The sequence below is a fragment of the Struthio camelus genome, chromosome 1 (assembly GCF_040807025.1).
Source record: "Struthio camelus isolate bStrCam1 chromosome 1, bStrCam1.hap1, whole genome shotgun sequence".
In the NCBI taxonomy this organism is placed as follows: Eukaryota; Metazoa; Chordata; class Aves; order Struthioniformes; family Struthionidae; genus Struthio; species Struthio camelus.
This window is the reverse complement of record NC_090942.1, coordinates 126,856,776-126,879,968: the sequence shown is the minus strand read 5'-3', so window position 1 is coordinate 126,879,968 and position 23,193 is coordinate 126,856,776. Positions and strand designations below refer to the sequence as shown.

The 23,193-nt window shown below is 38.4% G+C and overlaps 1 protein-coding gene across 11 annotated transcripts in view; it reads right to left on the bottom strand.

Annotated features, from left to right (window-relative positions):
* Positions 1-6,072: 6,072 nt before the first annotated feature.
* EFHC2 (EF-hand domain containing 2) overlaps positions 6,073-23,193 on the bottom strand; it is a 62,966-nt gene continuing 45,845 nt past the window's right edge. For 9 of the 11 annotated variants that reach the window (XM_068915992.1, XM_068916028.1, XM_068916070.1 and 6 more), the window contains 5 exons: positions 21,679-21,812; positions 17,449-17,646; positions 16,746-16,838; positions 8,960-9,065; positions 6,073-6,390 (listed from right to left, as the gene is read on the bottom strand). In XM_068915992.1, the coding sequence (XP_068772093.1) occupies positions 6,295-6,390; positions 8,960-9,065; positions 16,746-16,838; positions 17,449-17,646; positions 21,679-21,812 (627 nt within the window). In that variant the 3' untranslated portion in view covers positions 6,073-6,294. Of the gene's footprint in view, positions 6,391-8,959; positions 9,066-16,745; positions 16,910-17,448; positions 17,647-21,678; positions 21,813-23,193 lie in introns of those variants that run through there. The other 2 variants (XR_011135801.1, XM_068916045.1) reach the window with 2 other exon arrangements.

Below are 23,193 nucleotides of genomic sequence, written 5' to 3'. Positions count from 1 at the left end.
CATTAGCCCTTTTACATGCAATCCTTTCATGCAAATTTTTTCAAATGGAAGCTTTTTCTCTTGCCTGCAGACAAAAGCAAAATGCATCCCTGTTGCCAGACCACCTGGCACATGGGGAGGATAGGAAATTTCCAGATGGGTTTTAAGACAATTCATTTATATTTATATAGCCAGAATAAATGTTTTTCCTGAGATAGCATTTCCCTTTGCTCTATCTAGACCACCAAGAAAAGAGGGAGGCACAGAAATTCTATTGCATTAATAGTCTTGGTGTTTACGGTTTTGGTTTTTATTAACTTGTGGGAGCTGTTTATTGAGTCATAAACTCTACTAATGGGGATATTATCTCTAAATTATATAAGTACTACAGTATTTGGGTTAGTTAAAAGAAAGGTTTAAAACAGTTACATACTTACAGTTTATCTCAATTACCAACATGATCCCCTAATGGGAATTTAATTGCTAACTGCTAGCTTATATTGCAAAAGAACTACAATAACAACACGCAATATTATAGCCTGTGTAAATATGTCCGAACGAGTCTATATTACCTCCTTTTATTGCTACCTTCTCATATGGTGGGTTTTTTATTACAATGCTTGGATTGCTAAATGCCTCGAATCAGGAACCCCTCTTTGTCAGAAAAGCATTTCAACTAATGCTTCATTTCACTGGTTTTAGCAAGCCTTTTGCACATACTTGAATGGCTTTGCATAAAAGGGACAGACTTATGCATAAGCTTAAATATTTTGCTAAATTAGATTCTCGAAGAGCCCTAACAGGGAAAAACCTGCTGCCATTTAAATCAACATAAGCTTTCCCACTTACATAACTGGAGCCAAATTTGACCGAGAGCCACCTGTCAGAGCTTGAGTCAAGTTCACTGAAGACAGCAAGGTCAGCCTGCTAAGCACTGGCCCTAAGTCTCTGCTAAGAAACCATTTCAGCCTAAATGCCAGAATTCCCCAGAGAGAAAGACTGCATGCATGCATGTATGCATATTCAACACCTCAGCATGGATACAAGTTCCTCTCTGTGTGGTCTGGCCAAGTCAGTCACACCAAAACCCAAAGTACCCACAAGCACCTGAAGCTCAGCCCTTTCTGCTGATAGCATGGCCACTGCAGTGCGGCAGCTCCTGCAGAGAGGGTGGGAAGCAACCAAGCACTCACCATGCTGCAACTCAGTGCTGATATACCCCAAGGGTGGGATTAATCTTGCCCAACGCCAGTGCAGACATCTACATGTAGCTTGCTGTTTAAAAATGCTTCACAGCGCAGAGAAAGTGGCACTGGATGGATATCCTCCTGTGGATATTTTTAAAAGGTCAGGCTAGATGTGCCGGTGACCCTCCCTTTGGCAAGTTAGGTGTCCACAGAGCGAGTGCAGGTGCAGACCTCTGCACGGGAGACATAGGAAGACTAGGGAGGTAAGTCTCACCCGTAAACCTCATGCTCATATAGAGGAGGCTGCATCCCACCCTGCCAAAACAACTCCGTAAAACATCCTCCCTTGTTTTTTAAGACAATGACATTCTTTGACAGATTTGCTTTTGAAAGAAGGAGCTTTCTGAAGTACTGTTCAGTGATACAATAAATTTATGCTGTTACCAATCATCCTACCGTGCTGCTTGCCAGCGATCAGCATCAGGTTTCATAAGTGTTCATGAATCAGCTCCTTTACTTTTCTTTGTTCATAGTTCTTAATATGAAACTAGTCTGATGAAAGAGGAGAGCAAAGAGGACAGATGGCTATGTTGAAGGGCAGACGAGGATAGTTTATTTATATATAATACATACCAGAAAAAACTTCCAAATGATTCAGAAATGCCCAGCTGTGCAGAGGAAAAGTTTATATAATCTATAATCTTAATATTTTTACCTATGTTAGCTTACTTCCTCTTTTTGGTTATGCTCTCTCATTGGTTTTAAACTTAACATTGGGAACTGGTAGGGGCATGGACTTTCCCCACACCCTCACCTCACTATTTGAACATTGCCTAAAACAGGAGTGCTGAATCTGACTGGATCTTAGTCACCAAAAAACCAAGAAATTAATTCAGAGCAAATAGTAATTTAAAAAAAATCTTATTTCAAGATGGTTCTCTCCCAAATGTTATCTATATTACTCTATAAAATCTAAAAATATTTTTTAAATCTGACTGAGCTCAGATTGTGGTATTTTTTTCCTCCCGATATTGTAACTTCTTCACAAACATGATAAAATGGCACCATTTTGTCTCCCCTCCCACCCCAAATATTTCCATTGTGCTTGTCCTAACTGTACTCTTGGTCTGGTGAGAAAGGAAGGCTAAGCAACCTCAAAAGAGGAAAAAATGTGCTGTAAGTGGGTAGATATGCAATGGATAGGTTACTGAGGGTGCAGGACATTATGGATAAAGAACTAATGTTACCCTTCATGTTACTGAATAACCTATACCTGACTACAAGATTTAAACCACTGGGAAATTTTTCTAATGACTACAATTCCTTGTCTTGACCCATGGGAACCTGTAGAAGCATCTGGCAAGCAACAGGCTAGTAAATTATTGTTAGTGATATATGTACTACTGTTCTCCAAACACTGTCAAGTGACTGAAAACTTCTATCTTGGTAACTGTGGCATTACTCCCTGCAGGTTGCCGATGGAAAATTTGCTTTTCAGGAGGCAGAACTGTCTCCTGTGCTAAGAGCACAAGACAAGAGAGCAGACATAGGATTCAAAAGGGGCCCAGACTTCTTCTATATGGAGCTTTCCTGTCACGTAGTAGGATCAACTCCCATCAACATATGAGATAAAAAATGCAGAAGGACTTCAACATCTTTTCATTTACATAGATGAAAAAGATCTGATCTGGCATTGATACAAATGGCTCTATCTGGAGAATACAGTAAGTACTGGTATGATGGGGAGGACACAGAAAAATAGTTGCCTGATAAGGAACTTTATTTTCAGCCACAGCAAGTTAGATTATCTACGGCTGCTTGTGGCCACCATGTCTGAGGGGGGCCCATCTGCCGGTGACCAGAGCAGGCACTCTTAATCGGCCATGAGCAGAAGCTGATGCAGGTTGTGAGCTAAATAGTGCATTACCTGCACACAGGGACAGGTCACCTTTGCTGTTTGTGGCCTGTCATTTGCTTGCAGCAGCAGCTACTCCAGAGAACATTAAGCCTCTTATTCTCAAACCCTAAGGTGAGGAAACAAAAACTAACACTGAACACACAGCAGACCCCAGCAGAGAGATGGGGAGCCAGTACCGTAATGTGAGTCTCTTCACTCTTTCCATAGACAGCACAGATACTTGTGGAAAGAAGATATCTTTGGCTCCCCTACAGAGATCGAGAGCTGAGATTAATGGCAACTGTGAAGGCTGCCTTCTCCTTTATGTGATGCATGCTTTAAAGCTGTGGCCTCCTGCCATCTTGAAACATAATCTTGTGGTATTGTCTTCATTCAGGCCCCTCATCAGCAATGTGAAAAGAGAGAAGAAGCTGGTGGCAGGATTAGAGGATAGGCTGAAGTATTCTGGGCAGCATATGCTTTAAGTCACATTATACAAAGAGTATTATGGGACTGCTGATTGGCTAGGGCTTTTTCTTTTGGAAGCACTACTGCTTGTAAAAAAGAAAGGCTGATCAAAAGTGTTTATACCTCATCACCCCACAGTGTATGACACATTACGAGCACTGTGACAAGCACTGAAAATATGTTTCAGACCCTGTCTGCCTTACTCCTAGGAGATCCTTTTGTGTTTATCAGAGTTTTGTGAGATACATGGAAAAGGAGGAGAAAGACAGAGAATTAGGAAGAAAAATTCAGGAGGGTTTTAATAAAAATATATGGATCCTCATTAGGAAGTATTTGAACATCAGAAATCTGATAATTCCATATACTTCTTTTAAATAGGAAAACAAAACAAAACAAGCGTCATTCCATGGGCTCAAACATCAAAAGGCATCTTTTGAGACCAGATACAATCCTCACTATTTTAAGCATCACATCATATAATCAATCACATCAGATGAGCCATCTCAGTCTTAAAACAAACTAGGCAGTTTCCCCTTGGAAGGCTGTTGGAGAACCTCATTGTTTTAGGAGTTAGAAACTTCTTTTAATGCCAAGTTTAGATATTCATGACAATTTATATCCATTTGTTCTCAGGCCACCAATGTCCTTAACTGAAATAGATCTTTTCCTCACCTGGCATATATACCCATAATATATTTACAGAGAGCACTCAGCCTTCATTTTGTTATCCTAAATAAGCTAAGTTCCTCCAGTCTCTGTTCCTATCTCCATTCTCTTGGTCACTTTTGCAGTTCTCAGCCCTGGTTCTAGTTTGAAATCACCTTTCTTGACCATGGCTGACCAGACCTGTACATAATGTTCCGCATGATGTGCCCTCTCATATTCCATATACTAATTTTCCTATTGAAAAGAGGTTCTTTGTCCTATGCTCATAAAGGAAAAAAGTAAAATGAATTTTTTGTCTCTTAAAGCTACTTGGAAAGTTCTAAATGTTCACACTCAATCTTTCTTGGAATCCCTCAGATGTACAAAATTTTCATTAATGAAACACATCCTGAAGTTTGAGAATATTACACATTTACAAGGGCAACTGCATCCACTTAAAGTGTTGAGCTCAGTCTTGGTGGCACATTTAAAAAATCTTCAGCTTTCAAACTGATTTCAAATACCAGTTTTGGGGGGTCTTTTTTGGTTTTCAACACTATCCCAATGCTCACATTTTCTTGTCATGAAAGAAATTATTTTTCTTTTTTGTATTAAAAAGCAGTATATGGCTTTTTCTACAACCTGGAGTGCTTTACCAAGTTTTCACAGGTTTCTTTTTGACCCTCTAGACAGACCATCACTTACCCATTTTATTGCAAACACCTTCCTAAGCAGCAGCAGCACACATGATTATGCCTTGCCTCATGTCCTCTTTTGCTGACAGAAAAAGGTAAAAAGATGACTAACGCTTCATATGTTGTCATATACAGTGAAAGGAATTTCTTCTCAGGAGCTGGGGGCCTAGATCGATGACGTATAATCAGAAACTTAATTTACACTATCATACAGTGCACTTTCTAAAATTAAATAATAAATTTAAAATTGATCTCCAACTTTAAAAAAAATACAGATTTGCTGAATTTAATTTTTTCTGAACTACTGTCTTTCTCTCAATCAAGCATTTAAATACATTGAACTCTCATCCGTCTAAATCAAATACTTTATCACTGAACTATAATTTCAGATTACAGAAAGTCCAGGGTTCTCATTCTAATGAATCTGTCATTTCCCCAGCACCAGCCAGAGGCTCACAAATCGTCCCCTTCACCTACGGGGTCATCATGAGAGTCAGCTCCCTGCTTCACCTCAGCTCTTCCCTTCTTTAAATTAGGATGCTTACCTCTATCACAAGGGCGTGGAGTAAATTCAGATCTAACCATGGCTTTGAGCTGGCACAAGCTTAAGAAGATATAAAAACACTAACAGAAGCTCCACTTAGTTTTCACAATTTTGATCAAAGAGAAAGGTATCAATTAATTTCCAAAGGACAAGTATAGTGTTACAGTAAGAAAGCTGCTCATTAAAACTGTACTGAAATACCTTCTTTTCATACACGTCTCACCCAAATAAATTTGGGTGTCGACTAATCTGGGTCATATTTAAAGCAAAAAGCAAGAGCTGATAGGTTCTATACCATGCCTGAAAGATATTTACTTCTGTATTAGTAGGCTATAATTATCTCTGATACCAGAGCAAATTTATACTGTGCTGAAACCCTGCTATTACTTCCTCTGTAAAATAACAAACTTTTGACATAAACAGCACTTAAGCATCAGTATAGGGATATGGCAGAAATACAGATATAAGCTAAAAAGCAAGAGAGGAAATTGGAACAGAATTACCTTACAGTGCTAATACAGTCTGACTTGATATTGTAAGAGGTCATCCAACAACCTCTTTCGTCTGTGGAACAAAGCAGTGTCAGTCATGTTTTGCTGTGTTTGACTTAAAGATTTCTTAGTACTTGTACATTCTTCATATGACCAAACACAAATATTAGCGGGTACAGTTTTAATTATGCTTGTGTAAGTTCAGGACAGTACCGTGAAGGTGTTACAAAACCCCATGAACTATACATCTATGTTAGAAAAAGAAATTCAGTGCAATAAAACCTGCATCTTTGATTTTTTTGTTTTACAAGGAATGTTGTCAGTATCTGCCCAAGCAAGCTTTGGAGTTGAAACACTAATCCAAAAGCAGCGACTTGCACACATCAGATTATTCTTCCTTGCCAAACAGATCCTCCAGAAGAGTTAAGTATTTGATCCTTTTCACAGGAAGGGATGGTAGCTGTCCACTCCAGTCATCTTCATACTGAAATTAGTAACCCAGAGAATAACTTAGAACATAGTACTGAAAACAACAATAATTAAAAGCTGCACAATATGTGATTGAATGAGCTGTCTTATTTCTGCATAGAAATCCTCTGTGAAATAAGTGGACCTTTATAAAGCACATCCTCTTAACAGATTACTACATGCACTTTTTTTTAATCAATCTAACAGAATATTTTATTAAAAAGTACTCTATCACTTTTGCAGAAATTTTCAAATTAAAGAATTAATTGTTCTTCTCAAGGCACATATACTTGAAAGTCTTGCGAGTCTTGCAAGTCATCTATGTATCAACACTAAAAATTATACAAAATAATGAGACAGAAAGAAAGTAGAAAAACGTCTATTAAACAACTACAACTCTGCTGCTGAAATCTGTCTGTCAAATACAGAAATTGCACCCCAAAATTATCACTAGTAATTCATGGCAGGTCATGAACAGAATGGCAATTGGATTCTAAAGATGAAAGATTCACCAATATTTAAATCTCTTCCTTTCTTTGATCTTTTTCATTTCTTATTGATGTCTTCATTAAAATACTCTTATGTGGCACCAAAGACAGTCTCGGTTTTGGAGCTAACTAACAAAAAAATAAAGTGAATAAAACTGAATAAACAATACTGCCACCAATTTGGGCACAGTTTATTAAAAAACATCACTACATGTCAGCGTTAACAGTTATAGTAAGGCTTTGGAGCCAATGAGGAACTTATCCCAGCTTGCAGATGAACAAGTATGTTTCCTCCTAATACACTTCCCTCCTTCTTGACTTCAGCTGTAACCCTCCTCACAGAAATCCCATGTACTGTCTCTACCTGGGGCTCTCAGGCATCAGCCACTTCCTTAAAGCCCATCCACAAGCAGAGATAATGTCTCCTTCCTATCCAAGCACAACCTCATCTCTTACGCTGATCAGAACATATATTGCACCAAGAACGTCAGGTCCGACCTCCTGCTTGTTTCATAAGCACTTTTTCCTCCCTGCCTTCAACCTGTGAATGCTGCTGCTTTGTTCCACCACCACTTGCACCCCACCTTCGCCTGCTGGGAGCCTCCTTCCCTCCCCTGCCAGAAATCAGGTCATGCTCCATCGCTAGACAAGCCGTGCAGCTGAGGGAGAAAAAAAATGTCAAACACACTAAACAGCAAATGAATCTGTGTGTCTGCTTCTTTCACCCCAGCTTTTTGTTATGGAGCTCTGCATCATCTTCAAGGCAAAAATCCTCAGGGCACAGGCTCTGACTTTCTTTCTGTGTGTGCCATACCAAGGCCCAATGTGGCCCCTTATCCTGACAAAATCTCCTGAGAGCAGTCACTGTTTAAATATTCAGCTATAGCTTAAGCACAGAATTCGTCTGTAAAAATAAAGAACATCCACTAACAAAACTTAATTGATATTTCAAAACACAAGACTACTGTATAAAAAACATGGAAGGGCTTTGATTTTATCTCTACAAGATGGAAAGATTCTTCTCCATTACAAAATGAGGAAGAAACCACCAGGTAAAGCAGAGCAAACCAGCAGCACAGGACCTTCATTAGACACCACAGACAGTTTGAGATGTTACAGAAGAAACGGCTTGTAAGCTGAGTAAGAGAGAGTAGTCAGGTTAATACCACAGTACTTGCAGAATACTCGTTGAAAGATGCTAACGCTGAACTTGAATTTAAGAGAATACTATACTTCTAAACTGTTTGAATACAGTGAAAGATATTCTGTATAACCATAGTAACACATTGGCTAGGCCAAAATAGCAAAAGCACATGTTGCCTGAAGAGTTTTGAATTGATCTGAGATTTTTAAAAATTAGCGTAATTGCCCAGCACACAATCTGTTTTAAAATGTTTCATCCAGCACAAGATGGCAAGATGAGATTAATATATGCAGTTTGTTGAAAGAGTATTTCTATTTACCCTACGTAGCAGGCTGATGGAGACATACAAAGTTGATCCCTCCATGCTGCTCCTGCCTGTTTGCCTACCAAGGATGTGGTGTATTATGTACAATTTTCCATGGAGTTATAAAAAAATATATAGCCTATTTTCTGTATTGTCAATGGAGTTTAAAGAATTTCCTGGCTATCCTAGCAACTGAACAGATCATCTGTGTGACAACAAAATTTGTAGGAGGAGCGGTATTCACACCCATTGTTCATGAACAAATACACCTGTTTTCCTATCTCTTCTTTTTTTCTTACAGAAAAACATCACAGAGATGTGATACATACGAGGCCCAGGTGAATTACAGGACTCCTGTAGCCTGTGTCACTTCTCTGCTTCATTCTAAGCCTCCCAGAAAAATAAATTACTTGAAGAAAACAAGCACGAATATATTGTTGTAATCTCTGTTGGATATATCACTCATATTACTACGTTAGGCCAAATTACATCAATATCCCAGCGGCCTGGATATACTGTTCCTTTTATTCAAAATTATTATTTTATATATATATATAAATATATATATATATATATACACTTATATACACACACACACACACATATATACACATATATATATATATATATATATATATTTTTTTTTAACCTTGAGAGGAACCTTTATTGTCTGGAAAGCAGGGATTTGATTCTCTCTCCAGTTCAGCTTATCCACAAACTTCTCATACTCCACTTGCTCGTGACCGTCTTCAAACCTATAGCAGAATATCCATACAATGACACAAATATAAATGGAATTTTTAACACAGTTGTATCATGTTCTCTTACATCATATTAACAGATTACTTTTTAGATAATAACTTTTCACACCTATAGAATCAAGCACTGGCAAGAGTACAAAGGGAAACACTGCAAAACTGACAGGACTTCTATATTGTACACTACGTTTTCATATAAATACTTACTGCTCGTTATTGTATCGCATACTAAAATTCCATTTCTTTAAGAAATGGATTAGATTTCAACTAATTTAATTTTACTTTCTAACCATAGCCCAACCTTTTTTTAACACTGGAATCTCACAATTGCTGACAACCTTAAAGAGTTGGGAGACTCAGTGTAAAATTCCTTTGGATAGAAAGAAACTGGCGGAAAGATACAAGAGAACTATGCTGTAACACAATTAACCTATAGTCATTCTATAGCCATTTCTTAAACATAAGCAATCCTTCAAACATGCTTTTTGCACAAACTTTGGGATCAATTTTCAGCTGACAAGTATACAGTTCTCTACACATTCACTTAACAGTCAGACTTAAAAATCACAACCCCTGTCATTTGGTAGTTGTTTTGTGCGTTTGGGTCAGTTATGAGGGTCCCCTGGAAGTGTCTGTGCTTCTCTGGTGTCTATGGAGGGATGTATATAACCAATTAGACTCAATACCTATTTTTTTTTGGTGGAAAAAGTCAGGAGAAACAATTCTATCCTCTATTCTCGTGAAACAAACACTACTTCACATGTAGGAGGATGATCAGCTACACATGGTCGTCTGCAGGAAACAGGTCTTTTAGAAAATAATTATTTTATGTTTTCCTACAAGAAATAACGTTGCACAGAACAGGCACCTCAAAACCCATACAGTCACTGGGGAAGGTTCTGGTAAAGATTAAGCATGAAGGTACTTTAAGGGAGAATTTATAACACCAACTGGTAAAGCAATACTGGAGAAGATAAATAAACCTAGTGACAAAAAAAAAAACTGAAATAAACTGCAACTCATCTTCTCTCACCTTCCCCCACACCTTTCATTTAATAGTCAGCAGGAGAGCTAATAATAAAATATACTGAGAGCAATAAACAGAGATGCTACTGATAAACATAAATGTTAAGCACAGTGAGTTAAGCTGAAAAGGAGAGCAAAGTCAGACCAAGAATGCTACTGTTACTAGTATTAAGGGAGAGCCTGAAAACATTGCCATGAGAAACCCTCCTATTACAGTTTTCTTCTTTTTAATACCTCACTTGCAATTTAACATTTTCATAAGAAATGAAAATTCCTTTTGTGGAATATGTCCAATACACACAAAAAATACCATTCCCACTTCTAAGTGGTTTTTGTTCATCTGGGTTTTTTGCAGAAGGTAAATGCAGAGAGAAAGGAGTTTTGCATTAGCAGTAACAAAACAGTGAAAAAGCCGATACTTCTTGGAAAAACACTGTGGCACACAGATTTAGAATTTCAGAACTGTCAGGACAAATTTTTGTAATACTATACATATGATAGAATTCAAATCTTTAGAGAAATGTTGGAGTATGACATTTTGTTTATATTTATGCTTTCATTAAATAGAATGTTTGAAACTGTGTATGTCTGCAGAATATAATTTATCTTTTTCTAGTTTTGGAAGGTCAAAAGAAAGTCCACTGCTGAGACGCACAGCTGTGAGTAGGATTTTTTTAATAAGAAACAAGTGAAGGTGAGTAATTACTTAAACCTTTATGTTGAAGCAATGAAGTCAAAGAAAGCATTGCTACTGCTTTCAGTAAACATTAACAAGAAGCAAAGTCCTTTGATGTGACAGCACTAGCAAACTGAGACAACACCACAAGCATGAAGTAGTATCATTAACTATAACCAAAGCTTTCAACATAGGCACCAGAAATGGGACTTCTATATCCCATATTTAAGTAGCTACAGAAAGTAGCCGAAAATATTATTCTACAACAATCCAGAAAAAAGTTACTTTTCCTTAGGTGTCTTTCCTACTGCCACTTATTGTACCCACCCACCTACTAAATGCACATACTTCTAATTTGGCCCAGAGCACCAGATAAAATGAGGAGATGTTATCAACTTCTGCATTAGTAGGACAGAGATATCATACATTTCAATGGCTGGAGTTAAGACAACTGAAAATAACAGTGCTGTTCACTAAAGGAAATTAGATTTGTCTTATCAAAAAGACGCCAACAAAGATCTCTTGAAACTATGTCCCTCTTCAGTTTTGCCCTATGACTTCACCAATGCATGTGATACTAGACTATGAAAATCACTCCCCCATCCCTACCACAGTTTGCAGAGCTTTCTTTTCTCTTTGGCATTACAGAAATAATACTACATTTCTGCTTCTAAAAATATAACGCCAATGAAATACTCCAGATGTGAAAAATCTACTTAAGTCACCTCATGACAACTCCTGAGGATGCTTTGCTGAGTAAATCCTGCTTATAAATACTTTTTCATTCCATTCAAGAAATCTGCAACCCAAACGTTTATGTCAAGTGTTAATGTACATGTACAGATTTTGAATTCCTTGGTTCTGATGAAATTAAAAAGTTAATCTGATAACAGTAGAGGAGAGATATTAAGCTGCTTTAACCTTAGAGAGTACGTTAGGATGCTTCAACGTGTTTGATAGCCCCTGCCTAACAAAGGTATATGCCTAACTGTTCACAAACTCGTCATATGAAAAGACTTAAGCACAGACCAGTATATGCAGCTGATCAGTATCAGTTAAGTAATGGCTGCTGTCTTGTATATACATTTATTCGTGTCTTGAACGTGAATAAATTGAGACATCAGTTCCTTGAGACAGAAAGAATTTTAAGAAGTTCCAAATGTCGATGCTAGAGAGTCTTCATCACAAATGGAATAAGGTGTCCTAGGCATCAGACACAATGAGCAAAGGACAGAGTACAGGAGAATGATCTCATGACCATTTCTGATTTTACTGTCTGCTACCAGGACACTTGCAGTAGCAGGAGAAGACGGTTAGTTGCTTGAAAAAAACAGGTCAACCCTAGAAAGCATGGAATTACAGGCAGGCCATGAGGTAAAAATCATTAAGGAACATACAGCCACATACAGGGGAAAAGCTGAGCGGATGGAAGTTTTCTGGCCTAACCTAGTAGTGACATGAGAAATGGGAAGAACATGTAGCAGGCCCATTGTTAGAGGGCACTGCTACCTGAGACGCACAGGATCAGCTTTTCACTGCTTCTCCCCCACAAATTGGTCCCACAGCTTCAAAACTACAAGTCCCCCCCCTGCAGGAGCTCATCAGACTCACCTCAGGACAGTGGAGATGAGAGGAACTACCCAGGCATTTCTTATAGCAATTGAAAGACATATTTTAAAAAATAGAGATGTATACTTAACAACTAAATTGATGTACAAGCATCAACTTATAATACTTGTCTACTTGTCATCCACTCCTCTTCCTTCCCTCCATTTTTTTCTTTCCTTATCTGCCAGCTGTTTGTATACCCTCTGGGGAAGGGAGTGCATCTTTTTAAGTCCTTGTTAGCATTCACTTAGCTTTGCAGTAAATAAAAATGACAGCAAAAGAAAATGCTAAAATTCATTACTTAAGCACTTTAGCAACATTTGTTTATTAAACAAACTATAATTGGTCATTATGCTTGCATAAATTTAAAGAAATGCTTATAACTACTATTGCAGTTTTCTGGCAGAAACAAATGTGTACCATCTGCATTGCCTAATACATTATGATTAAAAATCTGCATTGCACTGTAATTAAAAAACTACAGTGAGACAAGGCTGATGGAGATGGAAAATATCTTTCAATAAGCCAGCTCAGGTAAGTGGAAAAAACGGACACATTTTTGGGCATCTAAATCCTACTACTGCACCATCCCAAAACAATTAAAACCGTAAGTTTACTCTAGGCAGACAATTTGAAAGGGTCTTATGAAACTTCCCACTCTTTTTGTTAACTCCCCCCTGCACTCAGTGGAAATTGAATGCTCACTGAGTAGGGTAAACGAGAAAAATCTTGGGTCATCTGGAGGTGATGACCACAAAATCAGACAGTAACCCCTAGTTCCAGCTTTCAATAAGGGATTGATTATGGTGTCGTAATTTACTAAACTAAATAATAAATACTTTAAGGGTATTACCTTTTAAAATGGAAAAACAGAACCATTAAGCCCTACAGAAAATCTTTGCTACCTAATCTTAGATAGTAAAGCTGAATAAACATATAGTTTCAGTCTTCAACTATTATCTGATCACATTGTCTATTACCCTTTTATAGCTGAATAGGATCCAGCTAGTGCATTAGCTATAGACACTGATTTTGTGGGAACTGATCCAACAACTTTAATTGTACCACTTTCCTCCTTCATAAATTCAGATTCATACACTAGAAACACTACCGCTGTTTGCTTCAGAAGCATCAATGGACATAACATCACATGCTTCCTCCTCTAAAAACAGGGAAAGATTATTATTGATGAGGAAGAATTTTGCACACACTGAATTCCCAAGGACTGAGACTGTTCTTCACTAACAGCACCTGCCTGTTTCATGATTCTTCAGTCTCAACAAGAACTAGAGAAAGCAGGAGGGAATGAAGAGAAAAGTGCTAAATCTCATTCAGCCAACTCTACTGTTTGGTTTCTAGATGAATGGAAACTAAACCCTATCAAATACACTTCATGAAATCTTTTCCGTCTGTGGCCTTACCAGGCAGGGCCAACTGCACTCATTACTAAGAATGCAAATTTTTCCCTATTATCTGCAGTACAGTGCCTCATCACATACACTGCAATCTTTCAAAGCAGTTGATACTGTAACTTACAACTGCCGTGATATACAATACTTCATCGTGTGGAGTACTTCTTCCACTGAATACTATGGCCCAGGTTCATCCCATTTAACTTTCTCATACAAAAATGTGGAATACACATTGCCCACAACCCCTTTAGAATCAAAGGAAAAAGAATGGCAATTTAGAAATCTAGCTTTTAAATAGGCTGAGGAGATAACCCTCTCTCCTTTTCCATTGCCAACAGAAAGAATCTAGAGCAGTTACCTCCTAGTTCAGCTGTCATGGGTACCTAAAGCTGGGTGAAAAGTTCTGAAATCAGGCCTAAGTCCCCTCCTTGCCTTCTAAGCTTATCTCTAACTTTTATTATAGTGTACTGGGCTTTTTCTTTTTAACTACCTACACTGAGAGTCTTTAAGAGATTCATCTCACAAAAGCTTTCCCTAGTATAAATTCACAAACAATAAATACGTCTCTGGAGCCTGTGATGTGTCAGGACTGTCTGTTTTTCATCAGCATTGAGTTAGTACATAAAGGAAAACCTCCAGACTTTCATCTGGTTGCATCTATTCATTTTCAGTTCTTATGAAGTGGAAACTATGAGAACTCCTTGTTTAGTACTGTATTTCAATTGTCCTCCAGCACTTCTTGTGTTAGGCAGCTTAGTGGGAGTTCTGAAAAATGAGTTTTAAAATAATGCTAAAATTCAGACATCCTTCTGATCACTAATGCTTGTTACCCAGCTGTCAGAAGTGATCTATGGCCAACAAATTGCCCAAGTCATCTATCTGGCTACTGCAGGGAACTATTCTGAGAGTTTTGGGTCTGAAGGGAACAGGGTTTTGCAGAAAACAGACCCTTAGGCTTCTTAAAGCAGTCTTTTTGACACTGACTGAAGTAAGAAGTCTTGCTTGCAGTATGTAAATGCTTTATCAAAAGCATTCCATATTTCTTTGCTTGACAATAGTCTTTTCATTATATGATAAATCCAGAAGCTTTGTTTGAAATTCCTCCTGAAATCAAGAAATTTGTCCACCTGAAAGCATCTAAATGTGACAGAGGATAAGACATGCTCCTGCATTTTACATAGTGTGAAGGTACCAGCAATGATTTCCCATATACAGGAAAGAAGAGATCGATGAGCGTTTATTTAAACCTATTATGAGGAAAGGGGGCCATGAAAACAAAACTCATCATGACAAGAGTGTTCAAAACACTACAGGTTGCTCTGAATTGTAGCCTTTGATACGAGTGCATTTGTCATGGAAGGTTTGGTCTAGTGGAAAAGTTAGGGAGATGGGTTTTATAGACCACTGGCATAAGGTGTCAATCACCCTGTCCTTTCAGTTAGCCCGCGGAAATCTTCCGCTGCCATAATTTAAAATCACTGGTGGAGGGCTAACACGTACTTTAAAAGCCCGTACCTGTCACTCAGGCAGCAATGTTCCAGAAAGAAGGTGGCGCTGCCCAGGAGGCTGCAAACAGGTCCGTGTTGTAATTAGGGGTTGCAAACGGACCAGTAAGAGCCAACCACTGAGCATTAGTTGCCTGCGGTCCCAAAGCGGGATAGGTATAACAGGGACACGTGCTCCAACAGTGGTGGCTCCTCTGTGACGGCGACAGCGGAGGAGAGAAGAGCTGAATGCACCAAAGTCCAGCAACTTGGGAAGCAGCAGCCTCGGCAGCCTTTCTCAAGGCTTGAGTGTGGCCTGCTGACCTTGGGAGCACTTGTGGCGGCAGCGCGCCGTGCCCGGCGTGGCCAGCCCTGGGCGTGAAGCGGTGCCCCTGCTCCGGGCGCTGCCTGCTCACCCCCCTCCCCCCCCCCCCGCTTCTGGCATAACCCAGGAGTGAACCGGTCTGAGATCCTGTATATACATAGAGGTACTTGCAGCTATGGTAACCAGCCCTGTTCCATGTTGTGTGTCGAGTCTGAATGTATAGTTGTTGATTAATTAACTGTATATTATTGTTGTTGTTGTTGTTGCTATTGCTAGTTCTCAATTGCTATTACCAGTGGTGACGCATATTGCACTTTGTCATTTGTTCTGGGCTGTTATTTGTGAACCCGTTCACAAGTGACAGGGACAGCTCTACTGCCACCCCGAACCTTTTCCTGCAGCGTGGAGGGCTGTGGGGACCAAAGTGTTGAGATGCTCTGCGGTGGGCTCAGCCGCCCCACCCAAGCTTCCCGCGACAGCACTGAATATTAATTCTTTTCACTTTTTCTTCCACTAACACAGCTAGCCAAGCATTTTGTCTCAAATCTGTTAAATGTGCTATAGAAAAATACTGAAATCATGCAAATACTGGAACTGACAAACTCCCTTTCCCTTTTAAAAATTTCAGTAAAACATATCTTTCAGGTGAGGTTAATAGGTGTAGCAAAACATTCTCATTTACTGCTAATACTGCCTACACGACTAAAGGACATTTTCACTGTATTCATCTTCTGTTTCTTAAAACTTACACAATGTGCTTCCACAAGATTATTGTTTTTTCCTTACATATACACAGGTGCAACTAATGCAAAATGTGGATCTCACTGATAAGGATAAATATCAGTAGCTAATTCCCATAAAACTAATTCCATAGAATTCAGGGAAAATCCAGATGATCTCTTCAGCAGACAAAAATAAGTAACATTGATAAGAAGGATGTACCTTAATTATAAATATTCTATAAATAAGAAGGTCTGCATGTGTAAAGGGACATAATCAGCATCATTTAATCATTAAAATTATATAAACGACAAATTTGTAAGAAATATGTCCACAACAGATATTCAACAACCTGTTAGTGAGCATATGTTATATTATATTGTTTTACACCCATGCATGCAGGTCATACTATCACCTTTGACTTACATGGTCAGTAAAGCTTGCAGAAGATCATCAGCCAGTGGCAACCTGAAGGACTTGCAAATAGTCCTGCACATCTCATGAGGCAGCACTCCACGTCTAAACAAACAGAAACAGAGGGGCAGAAGTCTACTTTATGTATTTTCCAGGTTTACTTCAAGCGCATGCTGCTGTGAATAAGAAAACATATCAAGAATATTGGGCTAGAGGTAGCAAAAACAAGTTTTATGAAATTTCTGTATTATAAAACTGAGAAACATGAAGTGCACATGGTAGTCGCTCTCTCTCTCACTCGGAGATTCTGATTGATCGTCTGAGATTCTTAATCTGGGCCATCAGAGAACAAAAAGGACAAACGACTCGTGTAAAGCATCAACTACAAATCCTTTTTTTTTTTTGGGGGGGGGGGGGGTGTAAATCACTATTTTTCCTCTTTGATTTAAAATACTGTGTTTTGCCTGTGACCAAGCATCTGATTATGTCACAGGATGTTCAGTATAGCAGCTATAATAAAAAGTCCACAAACAAAATGAAAATGAGACAAAAGGCTATCCTTTCTTTATCCACTTTCAAGTGTGGAGAGGGGCTAACATCAGAAGTAATATTCCTTGACTGCAATATATCATTTGGTCAATAACAACCAGGAAGTACGTAGTTTTCAAAACAGACCTTTCTAAATCGCAGCCTAGGTTAAATACAGGAAACTTACTTTTTGCGGTCATTGAATACAAACACAGCAGATAGTTGTCCAAAATTCTCAAAACTCTTCTTCTTTAGTTGTTCTTGAGCCACTGCAAGGAGGAAGTGGACGTCCATTTCAGAGTCATCTCTCATGCTGTAGCAGCGCCCAAGAGTCATAATTTCATGTTCCGACAGCACTCCATCAGTGATATTCACTATCAAATTTCTGTTCACAAAAATAACAGCAACCTACATTAGTGTTAAGTAGAAGAGTTAAAAGCAGTTAATAGTTGCGAAATATCTGTGGAAACAAATAGAGCATAAAATGCTGTTTTTAAATGTATTCACTTAAATTTGAAATCCAGGTCTGTTCAAGGAGGTACTCTGGAAACTACCCCTACTCTAAACTTTTGGAGGATGTCCATGTTTCTTCTGTAGTTGGTTATATACACAAAAATAAGTAATACTCATGACTGAAGCCCGTTACCTGCAAATATTTTACCAGCATTGAACATTAGAAGAGATTCATTTTGTCACTGCATGTATTCAGCAAGATAGCCAATTATACAATATATTATACTGTTTTGTTCCTAGTTATATTTTGCATTCTGCAGCATATGATTAGTTATCTCTAAACAAGAAACATGTACGATAACTGTTGCATAAAGTACAGACAGGATTTCCTAAGGCAGAGGGGAAGCGGGGCAGAAGATACCAACAAAGGACAGAATATTAATCAAGTGTCAAGTCACACTCCATAAAGCACTGTGAAAGCTGGCCCTGTTGGTCAGCTTTCAGGGAAAAATTGGGGGAGCGGAAATAGGAACTGACCACAGAGAAAGGCAGAAAATTACACCCGACCTGTAATCACAAGCGCTCCTGGCAAGAAAGGAGGATAGGAGGCAGTGACAAGATCAGCTGATGCTTGAACACTGTCAGGGGACAACCTAATCCTATGCAGTTCAGGCTCTCCTGAGATTGCCTGCACTGCCAGAAGAATCAGACCAACCCCAGGAAGAGGAAATGTTCCTGAGATCTGTGTGAAGGGCCAGTGCTGACACTGAGTGACTGCTCCTCTTGATATCAAGGACTTGTTGCTGATAATAGCACTGAAGTGATTTTGGGGTAAGATCCCTGAAAGCATCTGTAGAGATATCAGCAGAAGGATATACGTACTGTGCAGTTTAAGAAACAGGACTAGTAATTATAATTCAGAACAATCTCTCTGTTTTGTAGAGGAGGGAGAGGGGAGGCTTTCTAAATGCTCAGGCCTACAAAGCTGAAAGCACGTACATAGTCCTACCCATATGAATACTTTCATGGACTGGATTTCCACACATGGCATAAATTCTTGCAGAGTTGGGATTTTAAAATCTTACGTCTTCTTAAGCCAGTCAGTGGCAATCAAGTCACCAAAACCCCAGATAAAATTATTGTCTCATTTGGGAATTAAGGAGTTTTCTTATGATTGCTAGAGACTGATGAGAGAGACCCAGGATCTACACAGAGAATTACGTCTAAATTCCTCTTGACAAAAAGAAGCAAGCTGCAACAATTTTTCCCACAGCTTAGTTATCTTTTATTTTACTTTTTTTATTCCAGAAGAATAAGACAGATTGCAATCTGAATTCCATAGAGGAAAAAAAAATAATAATTAATTGCTGAAGAGAGCTATTTCACAAGATGAATTAAAGATAGGCATCTCTGCTAAACTGACATGGTTCTTTGTCTCTAACAGCAAATGGTCTTGCCAGCAGCTTATGAGAAAAATTATTCAGGGTAGGACAATCTGATATGCAGGCATCTAACTTTTACATATTTTATCTTCCTCTCTCTTTAACAAAGCTTTCAATGGTTTTAATTATTGTTCAGGGGATAATGTCAGTATTTGCCATGTGTATACTTTCTGAATGATTTGCTGTAAATTCGGGTGCTCAAGATGGTCCAAGTAAATTGTATAATTACAATTATGCTTCTCTACATCATATTTATGGGTGTATCTTTAAAAATGTAGCTCATGTAAAATTATATCGGTAGAAAGGAAGAAATCTGAACAGCAAAATTCAGATCACGGTACAGCGTTAGCTGCATTTAAGATAAGAAAAGAGGATTATTTTGCTAGTTGAAGCTGTCACATAGGTATTTGCGTGTACTAAAAATAATTATTTGTAGTTGGTTATAATCATGAAATGCCACAACAGATTAAAAATAAATGGTAATGTATACAAGAAAATACAAAATTAAAAAAGAAGTAGATATCTGTGACTTTTTATAGAGGCAAAGAAGTGTTCTCTTCCCTTTGTCATGAAAAAAAGGTTTCTATTGTTAAAAAATAAGGTACATAGATAAAAAAAGAAAAGAGGCTTTAGATTATTAGATACCATATGAATGAACAGAAACAAAATATACTACAAAGTACAAAAGTGAAGTGTTCCTTGGAAGCAAATCTTTCCTCTGGCAGCTTAGATGCTTCCTAGTAGACCCCTTTAGGTCCCACTGCAGGAGGCATGTAGACCATTAGCAGGTGCTCAGACTTGTCAATGTGAACACTGGAGCTAAAAAAACGTTATGTAGATTCTCCTGTTTTTTCTCTTGCTCAGAGCGGGCTACTGCATCCTGGTCGCTGAAAGAGTAGTAACCAAGCGCCTCAATAGCATAGAATAAGACATACCTTATTCCATGCCACAGAATCTCTCTATGCTAAGCTGAGCTGCTAGGCTGTTCACAGCTGCAGAGAGTTAAAAATAAAAATCTTTTCCTACAATGTAAAAGCACAATCATCCCTTCTCAAATGTATTCCGCCAATATGGTGACGTAAACGTTCTGAGACTTGTTTTTGCATCATCTGCTTTAAAATCATGACTAAGTTATTTAATTTTAAACAATTATTGTACACATAAACAAAAACCCTTTCCCAGGTTCTATAAACTGTCTTTAGATATACCTGATCTTTCAGTTTTCTCCCCTTCTCACTCTAGCAATGTGATTTCTTATTAATACAGTTAGCAATTCAAAATCTTGCTTCTGTTTAGTAAAACACCTGACAACAAAACTTTTTTTTTTTTCAGCAAAAGCTGTGAACAACTCTGGCCTCCCTTGGTTTGAATCCTTCCTCTCCGATCACTTATTTTTCATTTCTGAATATAGGCTGCTTTTCCTTTTTTATTACTTTCACTTTGAATTGCTGGAAGACCTTCTGCTGATGTATATATCCCCTGAGATATTTCATCAGTAATTTCTGCCTTAGTTAACGTTTCTTTAGGGATGACATTCCACACAATATACAGGTACCTACCTATACACCTCAGCTATTATGACAGCTCCTAAATATAAAGTATATTACCACTACGAAAAAACAAAATGCTTCTACATAAAAAACTCCTCTGTTCCACATCAACTTTACCAGTACCCAACACAGCTCATTGCTCAGTTCTTTCAGCTTGCTCTTGAATTTCATCTCCTCTTTTATGTGTCTATACATTTGCCCATTGTCATATGTGGACCATTACCAGAATCCAGATTTCCTTTCATCCTATCTTTGCTTAAATTACTATCCAGGCATTAACTACTATTGGTCTCATTATTGCTTTCCAATCCTTTTTAAAGATGCTTATTACTATATCCCATAATTTCAATACTCCTTGGTTCTGGGAAGACTATCTTCTTTATCAATGATTCAAACCCCAAATTACACTATTCTCAGAAGGCAACTCAAATGTTCCCTTCTGAATTTCAAAACTCCTAATTAGTTTGGTTGACTTTGTCAGGATGAGCCTTCCTTTACCCTTTAGTGTATGCATTACCGCATAATCGTCTTTCTTCACACTACCGTATTCTAGCACCATAAAAAGCAGACAGATTTGAACACTGGAACAGATTGCCCAGATAGGTTGTGGAGCCTCCATCCTTGGAGATATTCAAAACCCAACTATACATGGTCCTTGGGCAAGCTGCTTGAGCTGACCCTGCTTGGGCAGGGGGTTGGACTACATGATCTCCAGAGGTGCCTTCAAGCCCCAACTATTCTGTGATTCTGTGATTTTAGTTGTGCTGTTCAGCTTACTTGAAACCACCTCATTTCTCTTTTTCCTGGCCATGGATTCACTTTCTTTTTCCACATAACGTCCCCAAGTAAATGCAAAACAAATGCGTGCCACTTCTCAGTTAACACATGCAGAAAACAAAACAGTCACGCCCCATGCATTTTTGGAGACTGTGCCTCCACTAAATATTAAAGAGCAAAACCTACCAATCTTACCTGAAAGGGTCATACTCAATCACCTTGGTATGGTCAGGATCAGTGGCTGCAAACATCTGCTTGACTTCTCGGGAACGAGGTTCTGCTATGTCTTTCAGCTTCTTGAGGATGACACTGATATCGGCCACAGAGAACTTAACAGAGGAAAGCAAGAAATACAGATTAGACAGAAAGGCAATATTCAATTCATGTACCAGCAAGAGTTGTGGAGATGCTGAACTGCTAAGTATTACCAGCTTCTTCATTGTCTCATTTCAAATGCGTAAATCCACACTAAGTTTGGAGGGAAGCCTGCTACTGAGAAAAACTTCTTCCTACAGAGAATATGAAAAACTAAACAAAAATCATCAGATCATGCACCCTCAGAAAGCTTATTCCAGATATATAAATGGACATTCCCTTTTGCTTCAAGCATTGTACTGTAATGATCTTTAAAAGGTGTTTAATGTCTCTATAACACTGCCAGAACAGTATGAACATGCTCAGATTTAGAGGAGATAGTTGTTGCTCATGCCAGAACTATTCCAGGTACAACACTGGCATGCAATGACATGCAAAGCAGTGGTGTGGAGCAGCTTGACCAACAACCAAAAAGTCAGATAGATGCCAACTTTTTCAGTTCTCTTCCAAAGCTGTTACTGTCCGGGTTGTAAGCATACATCTTTTTGCTGAAAAAAGCAAGGAACAGAGACTGAGAAAAGACTGGCCAAAAAGAAGCAACCAGCAGAGCATTTAAAGAGGGACAAAGTACTCTGTCTCTTCAAAAACTTGCCTGCTCTACAGTTCCAAAGCAGATACTTTTACACCTTTTCCTAACCTGCTTATTCCAAAAGTCTACATAGATACCTAGTGTTTGAGCAGCAAGAAGATAACTACCTACCCACTTTCACCCCTTCCCATGTAATGGCTGTCATTCTAGCAGTCACAATCTGTTTTTTTGTCTTGTTTATGCTTAAGTCAGTGGTTATTATCTTGACCTCAATGGAAGCAAAATCAACCTCTGTGCCTGTGCAACAGAAGACTACAAAGTTTGAACAATTGAGACAGTTTCAGAGATAATGAATTCATTTCCAAGGAGTCACATTGATGCCTCTTCTGAAACAATCCTCTTCAGACCTTGTGCAGAACCCAAATGTTCTGTTTTGCAAGCAATTTTACATTTTCTAAATATATCTTTTTTTCCTCAAAATGGAAAAAAAACTAAGAGTGCTGAAATGTTCTCAAAATTAGATCTGTCATGCTATTTTCATATCAGGTCACAATCAAAATGAAAAGACTCACTGATTCCCCCCATCCGCCCCCCGCTTTGATATAAATATAATAAAATAAAAACAAATTGGAAATTGAAAAATAAAACTTCCAAATATTTCATATGGCAAGTGTCAAAGGAATGTTGCAATGACGGCAAAATCATTTCCCACCTCAATACATTTATCTAATCAAATTTTTGTCCAACTCAACATACACCTAGAGAAATGTGGGCAAAATGGCATTTTCCAGAAGAAAATCATTCCA